The following is a 19,332-nucleotide window of genomic DNA, read 5'->3' as shown; positions in this document are numbered from 1 at the left end:
GACACATGTCCACATCTAATCTGACAGAGTGAATTTTCAAGACAGCGTCCCACTCAATGATTAAACCACAGAACTGGAAGAAATACATACATGCAGTGCTAGCAATAAACATAATAATTTGTTACTATACAGAGCATGTGATTGTCAAGCTAACTTTGAGTTTGTTGATTATTGTGTCCACACATTACTAAACTACATGTGGCAACATCCCTTTGTGAACAAAGCGTAAACCCTAAATATCTTGTCAGATTGCTAACTTTCGAGAGCAGCTCCAGAGTTAAACTATGAGCTGCACATAGAGGATTGAATCTTTGAGCTTATTTTTACCTTAAAGAATACCATGTGAATATAACTAAACTTGATCACTGTTGACTCCCTACTACAGCAACCAAACAAACCAGAGTCAAAGGGTCCTTTACCACAATCAACATCGTACTTTAACGCTGCAAGGAGGCTGCATTCATGACAGGGAGTATGTTTTTACTGTTTTTATTTTTCTCATTACAGCACATCAAATCATATTCCTATTGAACTTTGCGAGCTGACTTTATGATGCAAACCAAAGTTTTGGTCAAAAGTTCAGTGACCTTTAATGATCCTCACTTTCCCCTTTCACTCTTGTCATAATTCAAATAATTGCCTGGCATATTCATTTTTTTTTTTAAGAATCCTTTGTACAATATTTTACTACTATTAGACTTTAAGAGAGAAAGTCATGGGCACAGGCTAAAATATGATACTTTAATTTCAATATTTATTACAGTACCAACAGCTCTATTTGACCTTCAAGTCAACTGTGTGCTGTTCTGTCATTATTACTTTGCTCTCTTTTGGTGCCAACGAAACTTATGCCCTTGGCTTAAAGGGGATGGCTAGTAACTGATCAGTGGGAATCAGTGGAAATGCTGGGGATGATTGTTCCAATTCTTGTGGGATTTATTTAAGAGTACATTATATCTCTAATTTTGTGTGAAAATTATTTGCTTCAGAATGGTCTCATATTCAAGTACTGTGCAGTTTAATGGTTCCAGGTTAGCATGCCTGTACAGTGACACAACATTAAACTACACATTACTTGAATATGAGACCATTCTGAAGCAAATAATTTTCACACAATAAATATATAATGTACTCTTAAATGAATCCCACAAGGATTGGAACAATCATCCCTCAGCATTTCCACTGGTCAGTTACTAGCCATCCCCTTTAACAAGTCAACTTTATGAGTGATCATTGAAATACCAGGATTTAACACATCAAAATCTTTTTCTGTTTAGTCTTAAGAAAAAGGAAGAAAACTTACAAATACTGTTTAACCAGATTTTGTGTTATTTGTTAATCTTTTGTATGCTTTACTACCATTACTGTTTGTATCGAGAGAGTTGATCCAGTTCAAACTTGGGAATCATACTTACTTGCAAGACAGTATCCCAATAGACCTACAGCCCAATGGGCCCAGTTGAAGATTGGTCGACTGTATGGGCAGAAAACACAAAATTATTCATGTTAAGGGTCCAGTTTACCTTTGGGAGCAGTGATTTCAAATATGTTCAAGATATCACATTTGATGCCTATGTGTAGGTCTGTTGTATCACAAAACATCCCTACCATATCACATTTTTGCAATAAAGCCGAAAATATAAGGAGATGTGAGCATTTTTCTCAACAAACCGTAACTGTAGACGGTTTAGTCTGAGAACATCTTATTATAACTATTGTTCACATTTTGTGTATTCAACAACACTAAACATCAATCATACAGATTCAAATTTTTACAGTGGTTGTTTCTACCCCGAACTCACATTTTAGAACTATTTGAAAGCATTATTGCTGGGTTTTTGTTTCATCTGCGAATGGTAAATTATGCCTTTAAAGACAATCAAACTGTTCTGCATTTCTCTCATTCCCCCCCCCCCCCCCCTCTCTCTCTCTCTCTCTCTCTCTCTCTCTTTGGGGAGGGGGATGACAGAGGAGGTATTAGGAAGCCAAGCCTTGCAAAATAAAAGAATTGAAAAGCAAGCCTTTCAAGAACTAAGTTGATCATCATACATTTTAGAAATAGAAGAATTGAACAGCAAGCCTTTCAAGAACTAAGTTGATCATCATACATTTTAGAAATAGAAGAATTGAAAAGCCTTTCAAGAACTACATTGATCATCATACATTTTAGAAATAGAAGAATTGAAAAGCAAGCCTTTCAAGAACTAAGTTGATCATCATACATTTTAGAAATAGAAGAATTGAAAAGCAAGCCTTTCAAGAACTAAGTTGATCATCATTCATTTTAGAAATAGAAGAATTGAAAAGCAAGCCTTTAAAGAACTAAGTTGATCATCATACATTTTAGAAATAGGAGAATTGAAAAGCAAGCCTTTCAAGTACTAAGCTGATCTTCATACATTTTAGAAATAGAAGAATTGAAAAGCAAGCCTTTCGAGAACTAAGTTGATCATCACACATTTTAGAAATAGAAGAATTGAAAAGCAAGCCTTTTGAGAACTAAGTTCATCATCATACATTTTAGAAATAGAAGAATTGAAAAGCAAGCCTTTCAAGAACTAAGTTCATCATCATACATTTTAGAAATAGAAGAATTGAAAAGCAAGCCTTTCAAGAACTAAGTTGATCATCATACATTTTAGAAATAGAAGAATTGAAAAGCAAGCCTTTCAAGAACTAAGTTCATCATCATACATTTTAGAAATAGAAGAATTGAAAAGCAAGCCTTTCAAGAACTAAGTTCATCATCATACATTTTAGAAATAGAAGAATTGAAAAGCAAGCCTTTCAAGAACTAAGTTGATCATCATACATTTTAGAAATAGAAGAATTGAAAAGCAAGCCTTTCAAGAACTAAGTTGATCATCATACATTTTAGAAATAGAAGAATTGAAAAGCAAGCCTTTCAAGAACTAAGTTGATCATCATACATTTTAGAAATAGAACAATTGAAAAGCAAGCCTTTCAAGAACTAAATTGATCATCATACATTTTAGAAATAGAAGAATTGAAAAGCAAGCCTTTCAAGAACTAAGTTCATCATCATACATTTTAGAAATAGAAGAATTGAAAAGCAAGCCTTTCAAGAACTAAGTTGATCATCATACATTTTAGAAATAGAAGAATTGAAAAGCAAGCCTTTCAAGAACTAAGTTGATCATCATACATTTTAGAAATAGAAGAATTGAAAAGCAAGCCTTTCAAGAACTAAGTTCATCATCATACATTTTAGAAATAGAAGAATTGAAAAGCAAGCCTTTCAAGAACTAAGTTGATCATCATACATTTTAGAAATAGAAGAATTGAAAAGCAAGCCTTTCAAGAACTAAGTTGATCATCATACATTTTAGAAATAGAAGAATTGAAAAGCAAGCCTTTCAAGAACTAAGTTCATCATCATACATTTTAGAAATAGAACAATTGAAAAGCAAGCCTTTCAAGAACTAAATTGATCATCATACATTTTAGAAATAGAAGAATTGAAAAGCAAGCCTTTCAAGAACTAAGTTGATCATCATACATTTTAGAAATAGAAGAATTGAAAAGCAAGCCTTTCAAGAACTAAGTTCATCATCATACATTTTAGAAATAGAAGAATTGAAAAGCAAGCCTTTCAAGAACTAAGTTGATCATCATACATTTTAGAAATAGAAGAATTGAAAAGCAAGCCTTTCGAGAACTAAGTTGATCATCATACATTTTAGAAATAGAAGAATTGAAAAGCAAGCCTTTCAAGAACTAAGTTGATCATCATACATTTTAGAAATAGAATTGAAAAGCAAGCCTTTCAAGAACTAAGTTGATCATCATACATTTTAGAAATAGAAGAACTGAAAAGCAAGCCTTTCAAGTACTAAGTTGATCATCATACATTTTAGAAATAGAAGAATTGAAAAGCAAGCCTTTCAAGAACTAAGTTGATCATCATACATTTTAGAAATAGAAGAATTGAAAAGCAAGCCTTTCAAGAACTAAGTTGATCATCATACATTTTAGAAATAGAAGAATTGAAAAGCAAGCCTTTCAAGAACTAAGTTGATCATCATACATTTTAGAAATAGAAGAATTGAAAAGCAAGCCTTTCAAGAACTAAGTTCATCATTATACATTTTAGAAATAGAACAATTGAAAAGCAAGCCTTTCAAGAACTAAATTGATCATCATACATTTTAGAAAAAGAATTGAAAAGCAAGCCTTTCAAGAACTAAGTTGATCATCATACATTTTAGAAATAGAAGAATTGAAAAGCAAGCCTTTCAAGAACTAAGTTCATCATCATACATTTTAGAAATAGAAGAATTGAAAAGCAAGCCTTTCAAACTAACTAAGTTGATCATCATATATTTTAGAAATAGAAGAATTGAAAAGCAAGCCTTTCGAGAACTAAGTTGATCATCATAAATTTTAGAAATAGAAGAATTGAAAAGCAAGCCTTTCAAGAACTAAGTTGATCATCATACATTTTAGAAATAGAACAATTGAAAAGCAAGCCTTTCAAGAACTAAATTGATCATCATACATTTTAGAAATAGAAGAATTGAAAAGCAAGCCTTTCAAGAACTAAGTTGATCATCATACATTTTAGAAATAGAAGAATTGAAAAGCAAGCCTTTCAAGAACTAAGTTGATCATCATACATTTTAGAAATAGAAGAATTGAAAAGCAAGCCTTTCAAGAACTAAGTTGATCATCATACATTTTAGAAATAGAAGAATTGAAAAGCAAGCCTTTCAAGAACTAGGTTCATCATCATACATTTTAGAAATAGAAGAATTGAAAAGCAAGCCTTTCAAGAACTAAGTTGATCATCATACATTTTAGAAATAGAAGAATTGAAAAGCAAGCCTTTCAAGAACTAAGTTGATCATCATACATTTTAGAAATAGAAGAATTGAAAAGCAAGCCTTTCAAGAACTAAGTTGATCATCATACATTTTAGAAATAGAACAATTGAAAAGCAAGCCTTTCAAGAACTAAATTGATCATCATACATTTTAGAAATAGAAGAATTGAAAAGCAAGCCTTTCAAGAACTAAGTTGATCATCATACATTTTAGAAATAGAAGAATTGAAAAGCAAGCCTTTCAAGAACTAAGTTGATCATCATACATTTTAGAAATAGAAGAATTGAAAAGCAAGCCTTTCAAGAACTAAGTTGATCATCATACATTTTAGAAATAGAAGAATTGAAAAGCAAGCCTTTCAAGAACTAAGTTCATCATCATACATTTTAGAAATAGAAGAATTGAAAAGCAAGCCTTTCAAGAACTAAGTTGATCATCATACATTTTAGAAATAGAAGAATTGAAAAGCAAGCCTTTCAAGAACTAAGTTGATCATCATACATTTTAGAAATAGAAGAATTGAAAAGCAAGCCTTTCAAGAACTAAGTTCATCATCATACATTTTAGAAATAGAACAATTGAAAAGCAAGCCTTTCAAGAACTAAATTGATCATCATACATTTTAGAAATAGCAGAATTGAAAAGCAAGCCTTTCAAGAACTAAGTTGATCATCATACATTTTAGAAATAGAAGAATTGAAAAGCAAGCCTTTCAAGAACTAAGTTCATCATCATACATTTTAGAAATAGAAGAATTGAAAAGCAAGCCTTTCAAGAACTAAGTTGATCATCATACATTTTAGAAATAGAAGAATTGAAAAGCAAGCCTTTCGAGAACTAAGTTGATCATCATACATTTTAGAAATAGAAGAATTGAAAAGCAAGCCTTTCAAGAACTAAGTTGATCATCATACATTTTAGAAATAGAATTGAAAAGCAAGCCTTTCAAGAACTAAGTTGATCATCATACATTTTAGAAATAGAAGAACTGAAAAGCAAGCCTTTCAAGTACTAAGTTGATCATCATACATTTTAGAAATAGAAGAATTGAAAAGCAAGCCTTTCAAGAACTAAGTTGATCATCATACATTTTAGAAATAGAAGAATTGAAAAGCAAGCCTTTCAAGAACTAAGTTGATCATCATACATTTTAGAAATAGAAGAATTGAAAAGCAAGCCTTTCAAGAACTTAGTTGATCATCATACATTTTAGAAATAGAAGAATTGAAAAGCAAGCCTTTCGAGAACTAAGTTGATCATCATACATTTTAGAAATAGAAGAATTGAAAAGCAAGCCTTTCAAGAACTAAGTTGATCATCATACATTTTAGAAATAGAAGAATTGAAAAGCAAGCCTTTCAAGTACTAAGTTGATCATCATACATTTTAGAAATAGAAGAATTGAAAAGCAAGCCTTTCAAGAACTAAGTTGATCATCATACATTTTAGAAACAGAAGAATTGAACAGCAAGCCTTTCAAGAACTAAGTTGATCGTCATACATTTTAGAAATAGAAGAACTGAAAAGCAAGCCTTTCAAGAACTAAGTTGATCATCATACATTTTAGAAATAGAAGAATTGAAAAGCAAGCGTTTCAAGAACTAAGTTGATCATCATACATTTTAGAAATAGAAGAATTGAAAAGCAAGCCTTTCAAGAACTAAGTTGATCATCATACATTTTAGAAATAGAAGAATTGAAAAGCAAGCCTTTCAAGAACTAAGTTGATCATCATACATTTTAGAAATAGAAGAATTGAAAAGCAAGCCTTTCGAGAACTAAGTTGATCATCATACATTTTAGAAATATCATCAAATTACAATACTGGGCGACATCAATCATTCACAATTTGCTCTAATGCTCTAGATTTCTTGTTTGCTTGATCCTAACTCTGACCAAACTAGGTACAGGACTATTGAAACTACTTCTTGTCTATACACTGGCTGCATATGTAACCATTATATCTTCACTCAAATAACCATGATATGATAGAAAGTGAAGCGCTGCTGAGTATTTCTAATAGTTTATCACAGGTGTGCTTGCCGCCAATGCACTCTCTTGAGTACTCTTCTACTTTTATAATCAATGACATAAATTGCAAGACAGAATAATATGAAATTACATGTAAAATCTAATGTTCTCACTATCTAATTTCTTTACACTGCAGTCAACTGTCCTGGTAAAGATACTGTGTCATTTTTAGTAAGCCAAGGAAGACTTTCATTCATCTTTCTACTTTAAACACATTATGTTAATGAAATATCTATAGCATGGCTATGATTTCTATAAAGAGAAAGCCAAGATATGATTAATGGTGTTCATAGAATTTATCAAGGATTACACAGTTTTGTGTGACTTTTGTCTGTACTTGTGTTTTAATGATACTCATTGAGTAATGTATCACTACAGAACATCAATGAGGTAAAATACTGTACAAATGTTAAAGGTAGAAGGACTTTTAGAGATGAAAGTAATTGTCATGATCGTTTATGGTCTATCTGTCATATACCAAACATTAAGGGCTTGCCTGGCAGTACCATTCAATCAGTTAGTGCTACTTCTGAATATACTTGATACTAAGTACATGTACATGGAGAATGTGCCCTAGATGAAAAAATAACTATTCAGGCATCCTAAATATGTTCTAAAGCATAACTATGTGCTTGTGAGATTGACTTACTATTCAGTGCCAGGGTGGGGTCTGAATATGGCCATGATGGGGTTGATTACACCACAGGCAGTGGCCAGAATGCCACAGATAGTGTGGGCGACTGTCCGTGTGGGCTGAAGACAAGATGGAAAGCGTTAGGCATTGGTATGACAAGAAGTAGTGGAATTGCATGACCTCAAAGATAGCATTTGTCAAAATGATAACATATGATGCAAATTTATATCTCCCCATTTGGGGTACAGTGTAAGTCATTTAATGTAAGTTTTGCCATTATTCATGGCATTAAAAGAACAAAATAACTAAACAGTTGTCTTAAAAGTTGCAATTCAACTTCAAGATGGAAATAGTTTTAATTGTTTCTTACAAATTCAACCATGTAATGGAGATAGTTTTTGCTGTCTTGTAATTTAGTCGCATAAATGGAAATATCAGATAATCATTTATGAGCAGTCACTGGAACTCAACTTTTATCGAGAGAATTCTTTTCTGATTGCTTTCAAACTGCATGAGAACTTGTCTACAAAGGATGGCATGGATATAGAGACATCTGTACTGAAGTTCATTGGTGAATTGTATTCTTAATTGGCATATATATATACATGTCTATACATTTTTTTTTTTTTTGGGGGGGGGTGGGGACAAAAGACTGCCAAATACCAAACCACAATTTTGTTGCTCTGAATTTCTTCTCACATAAGTGGACTTTATGAATTCAGCCAGCATTTTATTTCACAAAACTTCCAGCACTGATGGTTAAAAAAAAAAAAGAATAAGAAGAAAAGAACAGAGTCTACCCACCTCCTCATTCCGACCTATGATACCTCCTACGTGGACAAAGATGATGATGAAGCCCATAATGAAGAGCCCAAATGCAGACAACATACAGGTCCGATGTATCTGTCGTGAGCAATATTTTCAGATTTGTGAAATGGAGTGAGTCAAGCTCGCCCAAACCTCTGAAAGAGTCATCTCAAACTGGGTTAATGACAAGGAAGGTACATGTGAAACTTATGCTACAATTGAATTCTTACTCACCATCATCAAGGCCACAGGTTGACAACCCTTGTTTGTAATGCATTCTGGGTGGCTGTAATATGACAGGAGCTTTTTAATCCTCTTTAATCTCCTTTAATCTTGAAATTTATCATAAGATAACCACATTCCCCATGCAGGCAGCAGTGCACAAACAACCACAGGATGCTGTCTGGGCAAACTAATGAAGTTATATACTCACTACCTATAGAGGGCGGACTATGCAACATTTCTGTGATCACAAGAAGACATGAAAGTGTCCTTCTAATCGTGACGGACTTCGCTCTGCACGTTCACAAAACAATTGTAGAGGACGTACTGACTGCTCTTTGGCTGCTAGTGATCAGCTAGAATGGGTAGCGAGAATCCTGCGATCTCATTGGTCGAGAGCTATGTATTGATTTTGTACTGGCCGCACGCTGAGTCACAGTGGTAAACATGTTATCGTGCACTTTTAGGAAGAGTATGTGCACTTGTAACAAAGGTTCGCGCACTAAGCAAGCGTTCACGCACTCAGTATGAGACACCTATTGGCTAAAAAATCATGCATCCATTAAATGCTGGATGCATGATTTTCGGGATCTCGTCTATGGCAAGCCAAAAGGAAAGGCATCCAGATTTGTCATCAAGTAACATGATGGAAAAATGGATTTTTGGCAAGAAAATTACCCATTCTATAACACAGATGATGCAGACATCTTTGCGTACGTCGGAATATATAGTGTGCATGTGGTAACTATGGAATTGAGCCTAAACACTCTCGGCTTCGCCTCGTGGGTTAAGCATTCCATAGTTACCTTATGCACACAATTCCGACTGACGCACTCAGACCTGTGCGTCATTTGTATACTGTCCGCCAAGGGGGACAAGCCTAGCGCTCATTACGTGCACTCACAGAGGAATTGTACAGGATATATGCAAGTAAGCACTCTAGAAACTAACTGGCATATAACTTCTTTGGGGTAAACAGTTTAATGACATAAGCTCCTGCGACAATTGCTCCCACGCAATATCTACATGCTAAGACAAGCATAAATTCTACCCACGAACATGATCCTGACCATAATCCTAATTATGACATCAAACTAAACCTTAAAATCTATCACAACCCCAACCCTAACCCTAAGTCCTGGGAGATGATAAGACAGGAGCAACTGCTGCAGGAGCAAATGTCATGTTGCCGGGTAACACACTGGACAGTCACTGTCATATTCAATGGGCCTGTCTTACGATAACAGAAGCTGCTATAGTACAACAGCCTTTACACTGAGATTGCATTTAGGATACTCTAACAAGGAAAAAACAAACAAAAACAAGAACAAGGACAATGCAGTGTATGGCTGTACAAAGGAATTGTGGCTAGCGGATGGAACTTACCGAAAACCAGACCTTCTCTCCACAGAGTGTGCTATTGGGCCACATCGGCTTGAAGAAGCGAGCTACCGTGATGCCGATGCTAGCAAACCCCATCCAGGCAATGATCATGAGGCAACCTACATTGTACATTGGTTCAACAAGATGAGAATTCAGATAACACACTTGTCCTTATATGTCCATGGCCATGAGACGGTCTGGGCACCACTGAAATTCAACCTTTGCTATCAATTTCTGGAGTAATTCTGCTGCCTAACTTACTATTTTGTCCCAATTAAATAGGCAACTCTAAAATTTGAATTGTATAATCTTTACTGGGGAAAGATTAGATGGAATTGACTAGATTTAGTGTGCACAAATTCAGGAAAAAATTACATTGCCAATTTACGACAGAAACACTGAACCAAATCTAATAATTTGTGTTGCCATTTCGAGGATCAACCATAGATTAAAGATAATATATAGTTTTGGTATTACCTCAAAAGTTTCCCTGAATTTCCTTGTCTTAGTTTGTGTTTCAGGTTAAAGTACCTTTCATATAACTAACACTGCGAGACTTACTCGCCCCAAAGTGCTCTCATGTCTTAGTAATCGTGCAATAATGGTTTCGTACCAGAGCCGCCGCCGTACGGCGGCGGCGAGGTAGTACACGTATTGTGCGAATATCACTGCGACCAGCAGCGTGCAGCCCCATACGCATACTGTGTAGCTAACTGCAACCAGCAGCCCCATACGCATAGCTAAATGGGGCTTCGCATTGTAGCTTACAGGATCATGACAGATTTAGTATCGCGGGTAAATATCAACTTAAAATCCAAAAATTTCTTCAATTTAAAGACTTACCAGTTAAGTTGAAGTATTGAAAACAGGCTTTGGGCAACGTTTGGTTTTGCCAATAGTCCCTTTCTGTTCGAATTGATGACTGAATGTGACTCGGTCGAGAGGACCTTGGGAGAGCTACGTACACTGAATTGACGGCCAGCGCATGCGCACACAAACATCTTATCCGTTCATGGATTTGAAATTTGTTCGCATGTGATGTGTGCGTATGCGCTGGCCGTAGTAATCAGTGTATGTAGCTCTCCCACGGTCCTCTCGACAGAGTCACTTTCAGTCATCAATTCGAACAGAAAGGGACTATTGGCAGAACCAAACGTTGCCCGAAGCCTGTTTTCAAGACTTCAACTTAATTGGTAAGTCTTCAAATTGAAGAATTTTGTGGATTTTAAGTTGATATTTGCCCGAGATACTAAATCTGTCATGATCCTGGATGCTACAATGCGAAGCCCCATTACGCTATGCGTATGGGGCTGCTGGTCGCTATGCGTATGGGGCTACTGGTCGCAGTTAATTGCATGATTACTAAGAAATGAGAGCACTTTGGGGCGAGTAAGTCTCACAGTGTTAGTTATATGATAGATACTTTAACCTGAAACACGGAAATTCAGGGAAACTTTTGACGTACCAAAACTTTTTATTATCTTTAAGTGATTAAGATGTTTATGATAATTCTCCAGGAGAATTATATAATAGTATACAACCAAAATAGGATTCAAATGAAAGAGAGCACCTGTATAGCACAATGAAGAGCTCTTTCAGATGATAGAAATACAGTCTATCTCTCTTGTAATCATAAATAATCACTGAGTTATGGAACATTCATATGCTTGAACACAAAAAGAAAAAGCTCTTTCAAAGGAAAGAAACATCTATGTTGTAATCATGTTTATGAATCGTGATTGTTATCTTGATTTGTGCTTCAGAGGAACAAGCATCCTGACCAGTCAATCAAACTCGCAAAGCGCACACTAGCTCGTGCAGGGCAGACAGATCGCATTACGGTTCATGCACTCTGTGGGCGGAAATAAAAATAGGGTCTCAATAAGCTCCATCTCCTCAATCCTGATTTAGCAGTCATGCTTTACGACAGGATCATCCCGAGTATCGCAAGTTCACCTTTCACGCAGTCACTAATCTAAAAATTTTACACACAGCTCTACAAAAATTTGACCAGGCATTCTCCAGTAGAAGATGAGTAGGGCCCAAATTCGGACCCCCCCCCCCCCCACTCATAGTATCAATTTTAGCTCTATCACTTCAGGTTCTAGAAGAGCACTTTTTAAAAGATTCCTTAATTTTGGGGGGATTGGGCCCCCCGGGGCCTCCCTTGGCGGAGCATGATTTTAACAAAGTGAGACTAGGGATGCTACCTACCAAGTTTGGTGCACATCCATCATGAGATTTTCAAGAAGAAGATAAATATGTACAATTTAGGCCCCAATTTGGACCTCCCCCTGCCCGCAAGTCGGGCACCCCTGGATCTGCTATGAACAAACTTGAAACTACAGTCATTAATGTACTAACTCATAGTATTAACTTAGCTCTATCACTTCTGATTCTAGAGAAGGTTTTTAAGAATCCTTAATTTTGGGAGGTTTGGGTTCCTTGGGACCCTCCAGGTGGTGCCCATTTGAACAAATTAAGATCCTGTGCCCCTAGGGATGCTACCTGCCAAGTTTAGTGAAAATGGGTCATTGGGTTCTGAAGAAGAAGATGAAAATGTACAATTTAGGCCCCATTTGGACCCCTCCCCACCCCCTCCCCTGGGTCCCAAGGGGGGCACCCCTGATTCCGCCATGAATAAATTTGAAACTACTGTCATCAATGTACTAACTCTTAGTATTAACTTAGCTCTATCATTTGTGGTTCTAGAGAAGAAGATTTTTAAAGATACCTTAATTTAGGGGGGTTTACACCACCTTGGGGGTCGACGGGGTGGGGCATTGTGGCCATTTAAAAAAAAAAAATTGAGATCCTAACCCCTAGGGATGCTACCTGCCAAGTTTGGTTAAAATCCATCAAGAAGTTTTCAAGAAGAAGATGGAAATGTACAATTTAGGCCCCATTTGGTCCTCCCCACCCCCCAAAGGAAGGGTGGGGGGCACCCCTGATTCTGCCATGAACAAACTTGAAACTAATGTCATCAATGTACTAACTCTTAGTATTAACTTAGATCTATCATTTCTGGTTTTAAAGAAGATTTTTAAAGATTCCTTAATTTGGAGGGTTTGAGCCCCCCTGGGGGCCCCCTGGATGGGGCATGGTTCCCATTTTAACAAATTGAGATCCAAATCCCCAGTGGATGCTACTTGCCAAGTTTGGTGAAAATGGGTCATGGGGTTTTCAAGAAGATAAAAATGTAAAAAGTTCACGCACGATGGACGCCGGACGCTAGACGAAGAACGATCGCAATAGCTCACTTGAGCCTTTGGCTCAGGTGAGCTTAAAACCACCTGCGGACATTGATTTGCAAATTGAGATTCTAGAATCATGACTACAATAATTTGCTTTCAGATGCAAGAAACATCTTGATTACAACCATGATTCCCCTTACTCCGGATTACAAGAATGATTACAAGAGAGATTTTTCTACCATCTGAATGGGGGGATAGATTGACGACTCATAACTCTTTCCTCCTGACCTTTGACCCCTAAAGGAGCTTGCTTACCGTGGATTTGCATCAGAACTGGACTTTCTTCCTCTGCTTCAGCGGAGGTGGAATTCGCTAAGACAAGGTCTTCCGATACACAATAGAAATTTTGATGGAACCCAATACTCCCTGTACATCAAGAAGAGAAATAAAACAAGAAATTTTTAAGAAAAATAATATGTAAGTTTTGTCAAATACCAGTGGATATCATTCTAAAAGGGAATTTTCACAAGTGCGATGGTACTAGATTTCGCACGAGGTGACAGATGAGGCGCTCTATTTGAGGCTTTGCCTTGTTGAATACAGCACCTCATCTTTCACAGACTCCAAAATCTTGATCGTCAACGAACATGATCTACGCAGCTTGTTAAGTATAGTACAGAAATGACAACTTTTGGTTTTCATGAAAGGCAAACAATTGTATTCTAGCACAGTTGTACAAGGAAGTGATCAGTCAAGTAATTGAGCACATGCTTGTTTACTGATTAAAAGTATGCTGCAGAAGTTTGTATATTGTGATGTCAGAGGTGTCTGATGGTGCAAAACTACAAGTTTGATAAGAAACCATTATGGATAAACATTGTTGATAACGTCAGAGTTCAATATCTAAAACTGGACGACAAAAATTGCACACTCAACAGCGACAGCGAGAAACGGTACTTTTAACTGCATGTCAAGTGATGAGTAGTTAACCAATCAGATGGCAAGAATCTTTGTAGGTGTGATAAACATGATCACATGATAGTATATCACTTACATCACTCTCCCACAGGAGATTTCTTTTGTGTGTGAACAAAGTTAGCTCTGATCATGCCAAAGCCGCATGTGTAAACCAAAGATTACACACAAAGTTGGTCGGGTGTAATTCTTCAGGAGTTGACAGCAATGCAGCATTTAACATTTGCTTTGTTTTGTTTTTTGTGCTTTTTTCTCCTCTTTCTTCACAATGCACCTCAGAAAAGTTGTACTAGATAGATGGCGTCACATAAGTGTGTGTCATTATCATTATTATTATCAGTAGTAGCAGTACTAGCAGTAGTAGTATTGTTATCAATACTATTACTATTACTATTTTTATTATTATTATTATTATTATCATTATTATTAACATTATCATTATTATTATTATTATTATTATTATTATTATTATTATCATCATAATTATCATAATCTTTATCATAATGATTATTAACATTGGAGCATGCAGTTTTGCTACTCAGTGAAAAGCACGAGGTGCACAGTTGCTGAAGTTGCATCTGTGTAAAGTTGGCAAAATGTTACAAAGATCAGATGTACCTGAAAACGAGTTGGCTTTAGCCATGATGAGATAGGATATGTTTTCGTTCCCGCTAACGTCATAAAATTCTGCGTCCCCATCATTCAGAGACATGACGCGGCGAAACTGGCATCGGAGTTCCCCATCAACTACCTCTGCCTGATAGTCGGGAACTCCTTTCTGTCAGGCAAGAGAAGAGATGGGACACGAAAGAAGAGATTCAAAAATCATTTTGATAGACAGCAAAATGATAGAACAAACAGTACCTTTGATATTTTCCAACATCTTTGAAAATGATGCTACCAAGGACTTTATGCCTCTAATCTCAGTTGCAAGTCACACCAAATTATTAGCACAATACATCTACAGCGCAGACCTGTTATACTGAAAGCAATTTCTAAACAGCTTATTTGGCATATTTTGGCCTCCATGGGGCCCATATTTGGCACTCTATTGGGCACTATATTTTTGCAGACACTACAAACCCCTGTTGGTTGTAAAGGAGTCTGTGCCAAGACTTCTACATGCACCTCTGGCATAGCAGCCTCTCCCAAAGAGAGGCTACAGTACAGGGCCTTAGGGACATTGCCAGTGGTGCATGTAGTAGTTTTGGCGCAGACTCCTTTATGACCAACAAGGGTTTATGCCTTCAAACTAATTGGGCACTACCACAATTTGTCCACATTATAATTTTTCACCCATTGATGATTCCTGCCAAGTTTGATCAAAATCCAGGGCACCAGATTTCAAAAAGATGATGAAAACATGAAACAGTTTACACAAGTTGCACAAGTATTGGCAGACATGAATGACTGCAATACCTCACTTGGGCCATTCAGCATCAAAACAAAGTAACATATAAAATCAAAAGGCAAAATCAGAACTTTGTTAAAAAACTTGATAAGTGCAAATCCTACGCACACAAGTTCAAACTTCAAAAGAGCCCACAAACTTGAACTTCAGGAAAAAAAAAAAACCAAACAAACAAACTACTTCTTGATCTGGGAAAGAATGGTTCACAGTTTGGGACCTTTTGGACCTCACAGGGTCGCCTGGACCATTTGAACAACAATGCTTACTCTACCTCAACAAACGATTCATGACAATTTTGGTCAAAATCTGAAGATGGATCTGAAGACACAAGTGTAAACAGCTTATGGATGACACAAAACAGACAATTTCATGATGGATAACACACACACACGCACACACACACACACACACACCCTCACACATGACAAGCAAATCCCTTGCTTACTTGCCCCTTTTGTTCACCCGTTCTTTACAAAAACCTGGTGGCTTGTGTATAAAGTCTACAGGGATTTCAAAATTGATTGTGGAACTGGTTAAGCACAAACTTAAAGCTGAAAAGGGCTACCTGTGGAGGTCTAGCACAGAGTTGCAAAGTACGTAGGCTACACGTAGTAAACAAGGGTTTCGCAAATCGGCTCAGAAAGAGGGCATGCCCATGTGAACTGGATACGCCCAGTCCTAGGAAGTCTTGTGCCACAAAAGATGGCAAAAATAGGGCGGGTAAAAGGCATACTACCAAAAATGCCACTCGTATGCTGGAAATGACTTACCAATGTACGTGGTTCTGCACCCCTTCCCACAGCAGGCGTCCAGTATCGCTCAAAGGATGCGGTCCCTGCATCCAAGGTGCACGCATAGACATCACCACTCAACTACATGAAGTCATAGTGGGGGACAGAGACAATAAGAGAACCTTTCCTTTCCATTCCAAAGAAACAAATCAATGACTCCCATCAGGATTGACTGGACATATTTTGTCTGCTATATATCTGTAGCTGTTGAAACTTAACTGCTCTTACTGGCCAAGTTGGCACATTCTTGCCAGAGCAATTTCTTCCCCAATTGACACCGATGTTTAGAAAGTATGGTCACTATCATAGAATACAGATTTCCTTATCCCTCAAGTCTAATTGCGTCACCTTGGTCTTCAATTCAGACTGATGCATTGTTACAACACATGAGTGGACTGTCTAATTAAAATATGGTCAGGTTTTGCGGGATAAATAAAAGACATGACAGGTTATGTGCCAAACACTGCCAGTAATTCTGTCTCATTAACAGAATTACTCACCAATTGATTCTGAGAATGGATTGGGCATTTGATTCACTGTATGAGAATTTAATCAAATCTTAGACATGACAGCATGTCATAAGAAGGCAGTATATCTGTTTGTGCATTTCAAACCTAATCACCAAATAACAACAGAGTGACAAGACATCCCTAATCACCAAATAACAACACAGTGACAGGACATCCCTGGCGTGAAGTTGTCACTGAAAAATATCACTTTAAGCACAGTAATAAACCTCTAAGGTGTACAAATATACTCACCATGTTTTTAGTAGTAGTGATGCCAACGGCCACATACCCAGAATTGCCCTCCACACTCCCCCAGAGGGTAAAATTGATGGCATTCTCTTCCGGATCGGGGATCCAGGATACCCTTGTTCCGGCCGAATCGTCACAGAAGAAGCAGCCCCGTATTTCATTGCAGCCTTCTTCACTGAAAGGATCCTATCACAAGAGATGATACAAAGGATTGAGAGAAACAGAGAGAGACAGGGACATAGACAGGCAGTAAACATACTACACATCAAATTTACTCTAGTATACAGATTCTTTAACCCGTAGAGGATGGGCTGATTTTGCTACAACCTGCATTTCCCATTACAAACACCTACCTGAGTATACACTCCAGACTAGTCTTAAATGGGTTAATAATCAGTTTCTGCACATCTCAGCCAAAGATTTCAAAGAGTTAAGACTGTGGAAAACATTGTGTGAAACTGGAGGAACATTATATAGTAACATTGTCTTACTGTTCGAAACTTTGTTTTTATTTCACAATCTTGTGAGGATGTTAACGAGCATCACATATGGAGTTCTCCCCCATAAGATGATTTTAGATTTTGAAGACAAATACACAGATGTAATGTGTGGTAATGATATCATCAACTCACCTTATCTGTTATGTGTAGACCTGTAACAAATGTTTTTATTTTAGGTCCAACTCTAAATGAAACATCCATCACTCTGTCTCATTGATGTTTACTTCACCATGGAGTAAATTGCACTTGGGTAGAAAGATAATATCTTTTAAACTCCTATTTTACAGCACATTGAGCATTACAATACAGCAACACAGCACTGAGTAAAGATTATTGTAACTTTTATCAATACTGTTATTATGCCTATTGCTATCAATCCAAATGATGCAATGCACAAACAATGGATAAAGTCATTTATTATTGTCATTATCGTCATTTTCACTGTTTCTTATCATCTTCATCATCACAATCAGCATCATCATCATCATCGTCAAGAGAATATGGAAGGAGAGCATGAAGATCAGATAAATGGAAAAGCCATGATACCACTGGACAGTGTGATTTAAAAAAACATGTGCAATATTAGGCAATCAAATCCTGGGGAATTTTCCAAACAGAAATTACCATCTTGTCAAATGATTTCAATTAGGCACCTCTTAATTTCCCTGCATATCCTTCATCAAAGAACAATTAGACAAAACTGAGAAGATTCATTCAACCTTCAAAATAAGAAAAAATGCCAAATAACAAAAGTGGATATCAAACTTTTTAAAACACATTGCGAATTTAAGGTTCATTTATAAATTCAGCAATTACGAGGCTTTTTGAAATCCTACAATTGCAAAAGGAAATTTTTTATACACAACAAAGAGTAAAAAAAAAAAATTGTTTCAATCTGTTCATTTTCCACTCTAAAGCTACCAAAAAGCAACAATAATCAAAATCATTATAAAAGATATAGCACCAAATAAACACCACGAACGTGGTTTATGGGATTTGATGGCTCAAGGGAAAGGTACAAGAGGTCAAGACCGACATGCTGTGAGACTCCTTACCGATATACTGCCATCGTTGGCATCCTCCTGACCATGAGCGATGACCAGCTGGATGACCAGAAGGACGCTGAGGTGGAGGAGGAACACTCGCACGTGTTTCATGTCAAAGGTCTTTATCTCAACCCTCATCTGAGTAGGGAAACACAAACAGACCAACATATGATAAAGACACGCATGAATGCACAATCATGAGATATACATACTGTATACTGTAAACATCCATATTTTTGTGTGCTTAATTTTTCGCGTTGAGCGGCTCAAAAAATATTGATGGGTTCTTGAATTCGAGCTGCACACCTGCCAACCCATTCAAATTGTGCAGATAAAAATGTGAAGATATTTTCGCGGGTTTTAGAATTCATGTTGTCTTTGCAAGTCAAGATATAGAAGTTGGTAGTATCATGGAGGTGAGAGGATAGATTTTTAAAAATTCAAACATTATGAAATATATTTTCACGCCTGGGTTCTGTCTCATATTTTGGAAGCACTTAAAGTCTTCATTCAGGAGTGTGTTATTTTTTTTTTTTTTAAAGAGAGGGAGAGAGAAATTTTGCTTTGTCATCTTTGAGAAATATTGCTTTGTCATTCACCATGTAAACAACACACTCCATTAAAGTTCACCGCACTGATTTTTTACATCACTTGGGGTATATTTTCTTCCAATATATTGGTGAGATATTGGAATCTTTGCCTATCACTCGGAATGACACATATCAAGACTCCTTTA

General features: G+C 36.6%; 1 protein-coding gene across 1 annotated transcript in view; it reads right to left on the bottom strand.

Moving 5' to 3' along the window:
* The window catches only part of LOC140237046 (putative ferric-chelate reductase 1), a 46,809-nt gene extending 28,082 nt beyond the window's left edge, over window positions 1-18,727 (bottom strand). The window contains exons 1-9 of the mRNA XM_072316987.1: window positions 18,606-18,727; window positions 17,054-17,236; window positions 16,272-16,373; window positions 14,709-14,868; window positions 13,431-13,541; window positions 9,925-10,040; window positions 8,301-8,412; window positions 7,525-7,615; window positions 1,416-1,474 (exon numbers count right to left, since the gene is read on the bottom strand). Coding sequence (XP_072173088.1) covers window positions 1,416-1,474; window positions 7,525-7,615; window positions 8,301-8,412; window positions 9,925-10,040; window positions 13,431-13,541; window positions 14,709-14,868; window positions 16,272-16,373; window positions 17,054-17,236; window positions 18,606-18,707 — 1,036 coding nt within the window. The 5' untranslated portion in view covers window positions 18,708-18,727. The remainder of the gene's footprint in view (window positions 1-1,415; window positions 1,475-7,524; window positions 7,616-8,300; window positions 8,413-9,924; window positions 10,041-13,430; window positions 13,542-14,708; window positions 14,869-16,271; window positions 16,374-17,053; window positions 17,237-18,605) is intronic.
* Between the last annotated feature and the right edge of the window lie 605 nt (window positions 18,728-19,332).

This window comes from Diadema setosum, chromosome 13 (genome assembly GCF_964275005.1).
Source record: "Diadema setosum chromosome 13, eeDiaSeto1, whole genome shotgun sequence".
Lineage (NCBI taxonomy): Eukaryota > Metazoa > Echinodermata > Echinoidea > Diadematoida > Diadematidae > Diadema > Diadema setosum.
Note: the sequence above shows the minus strand (reverse complement) of the source record. Positions and strands in the feature narration are given on the sequence as shown.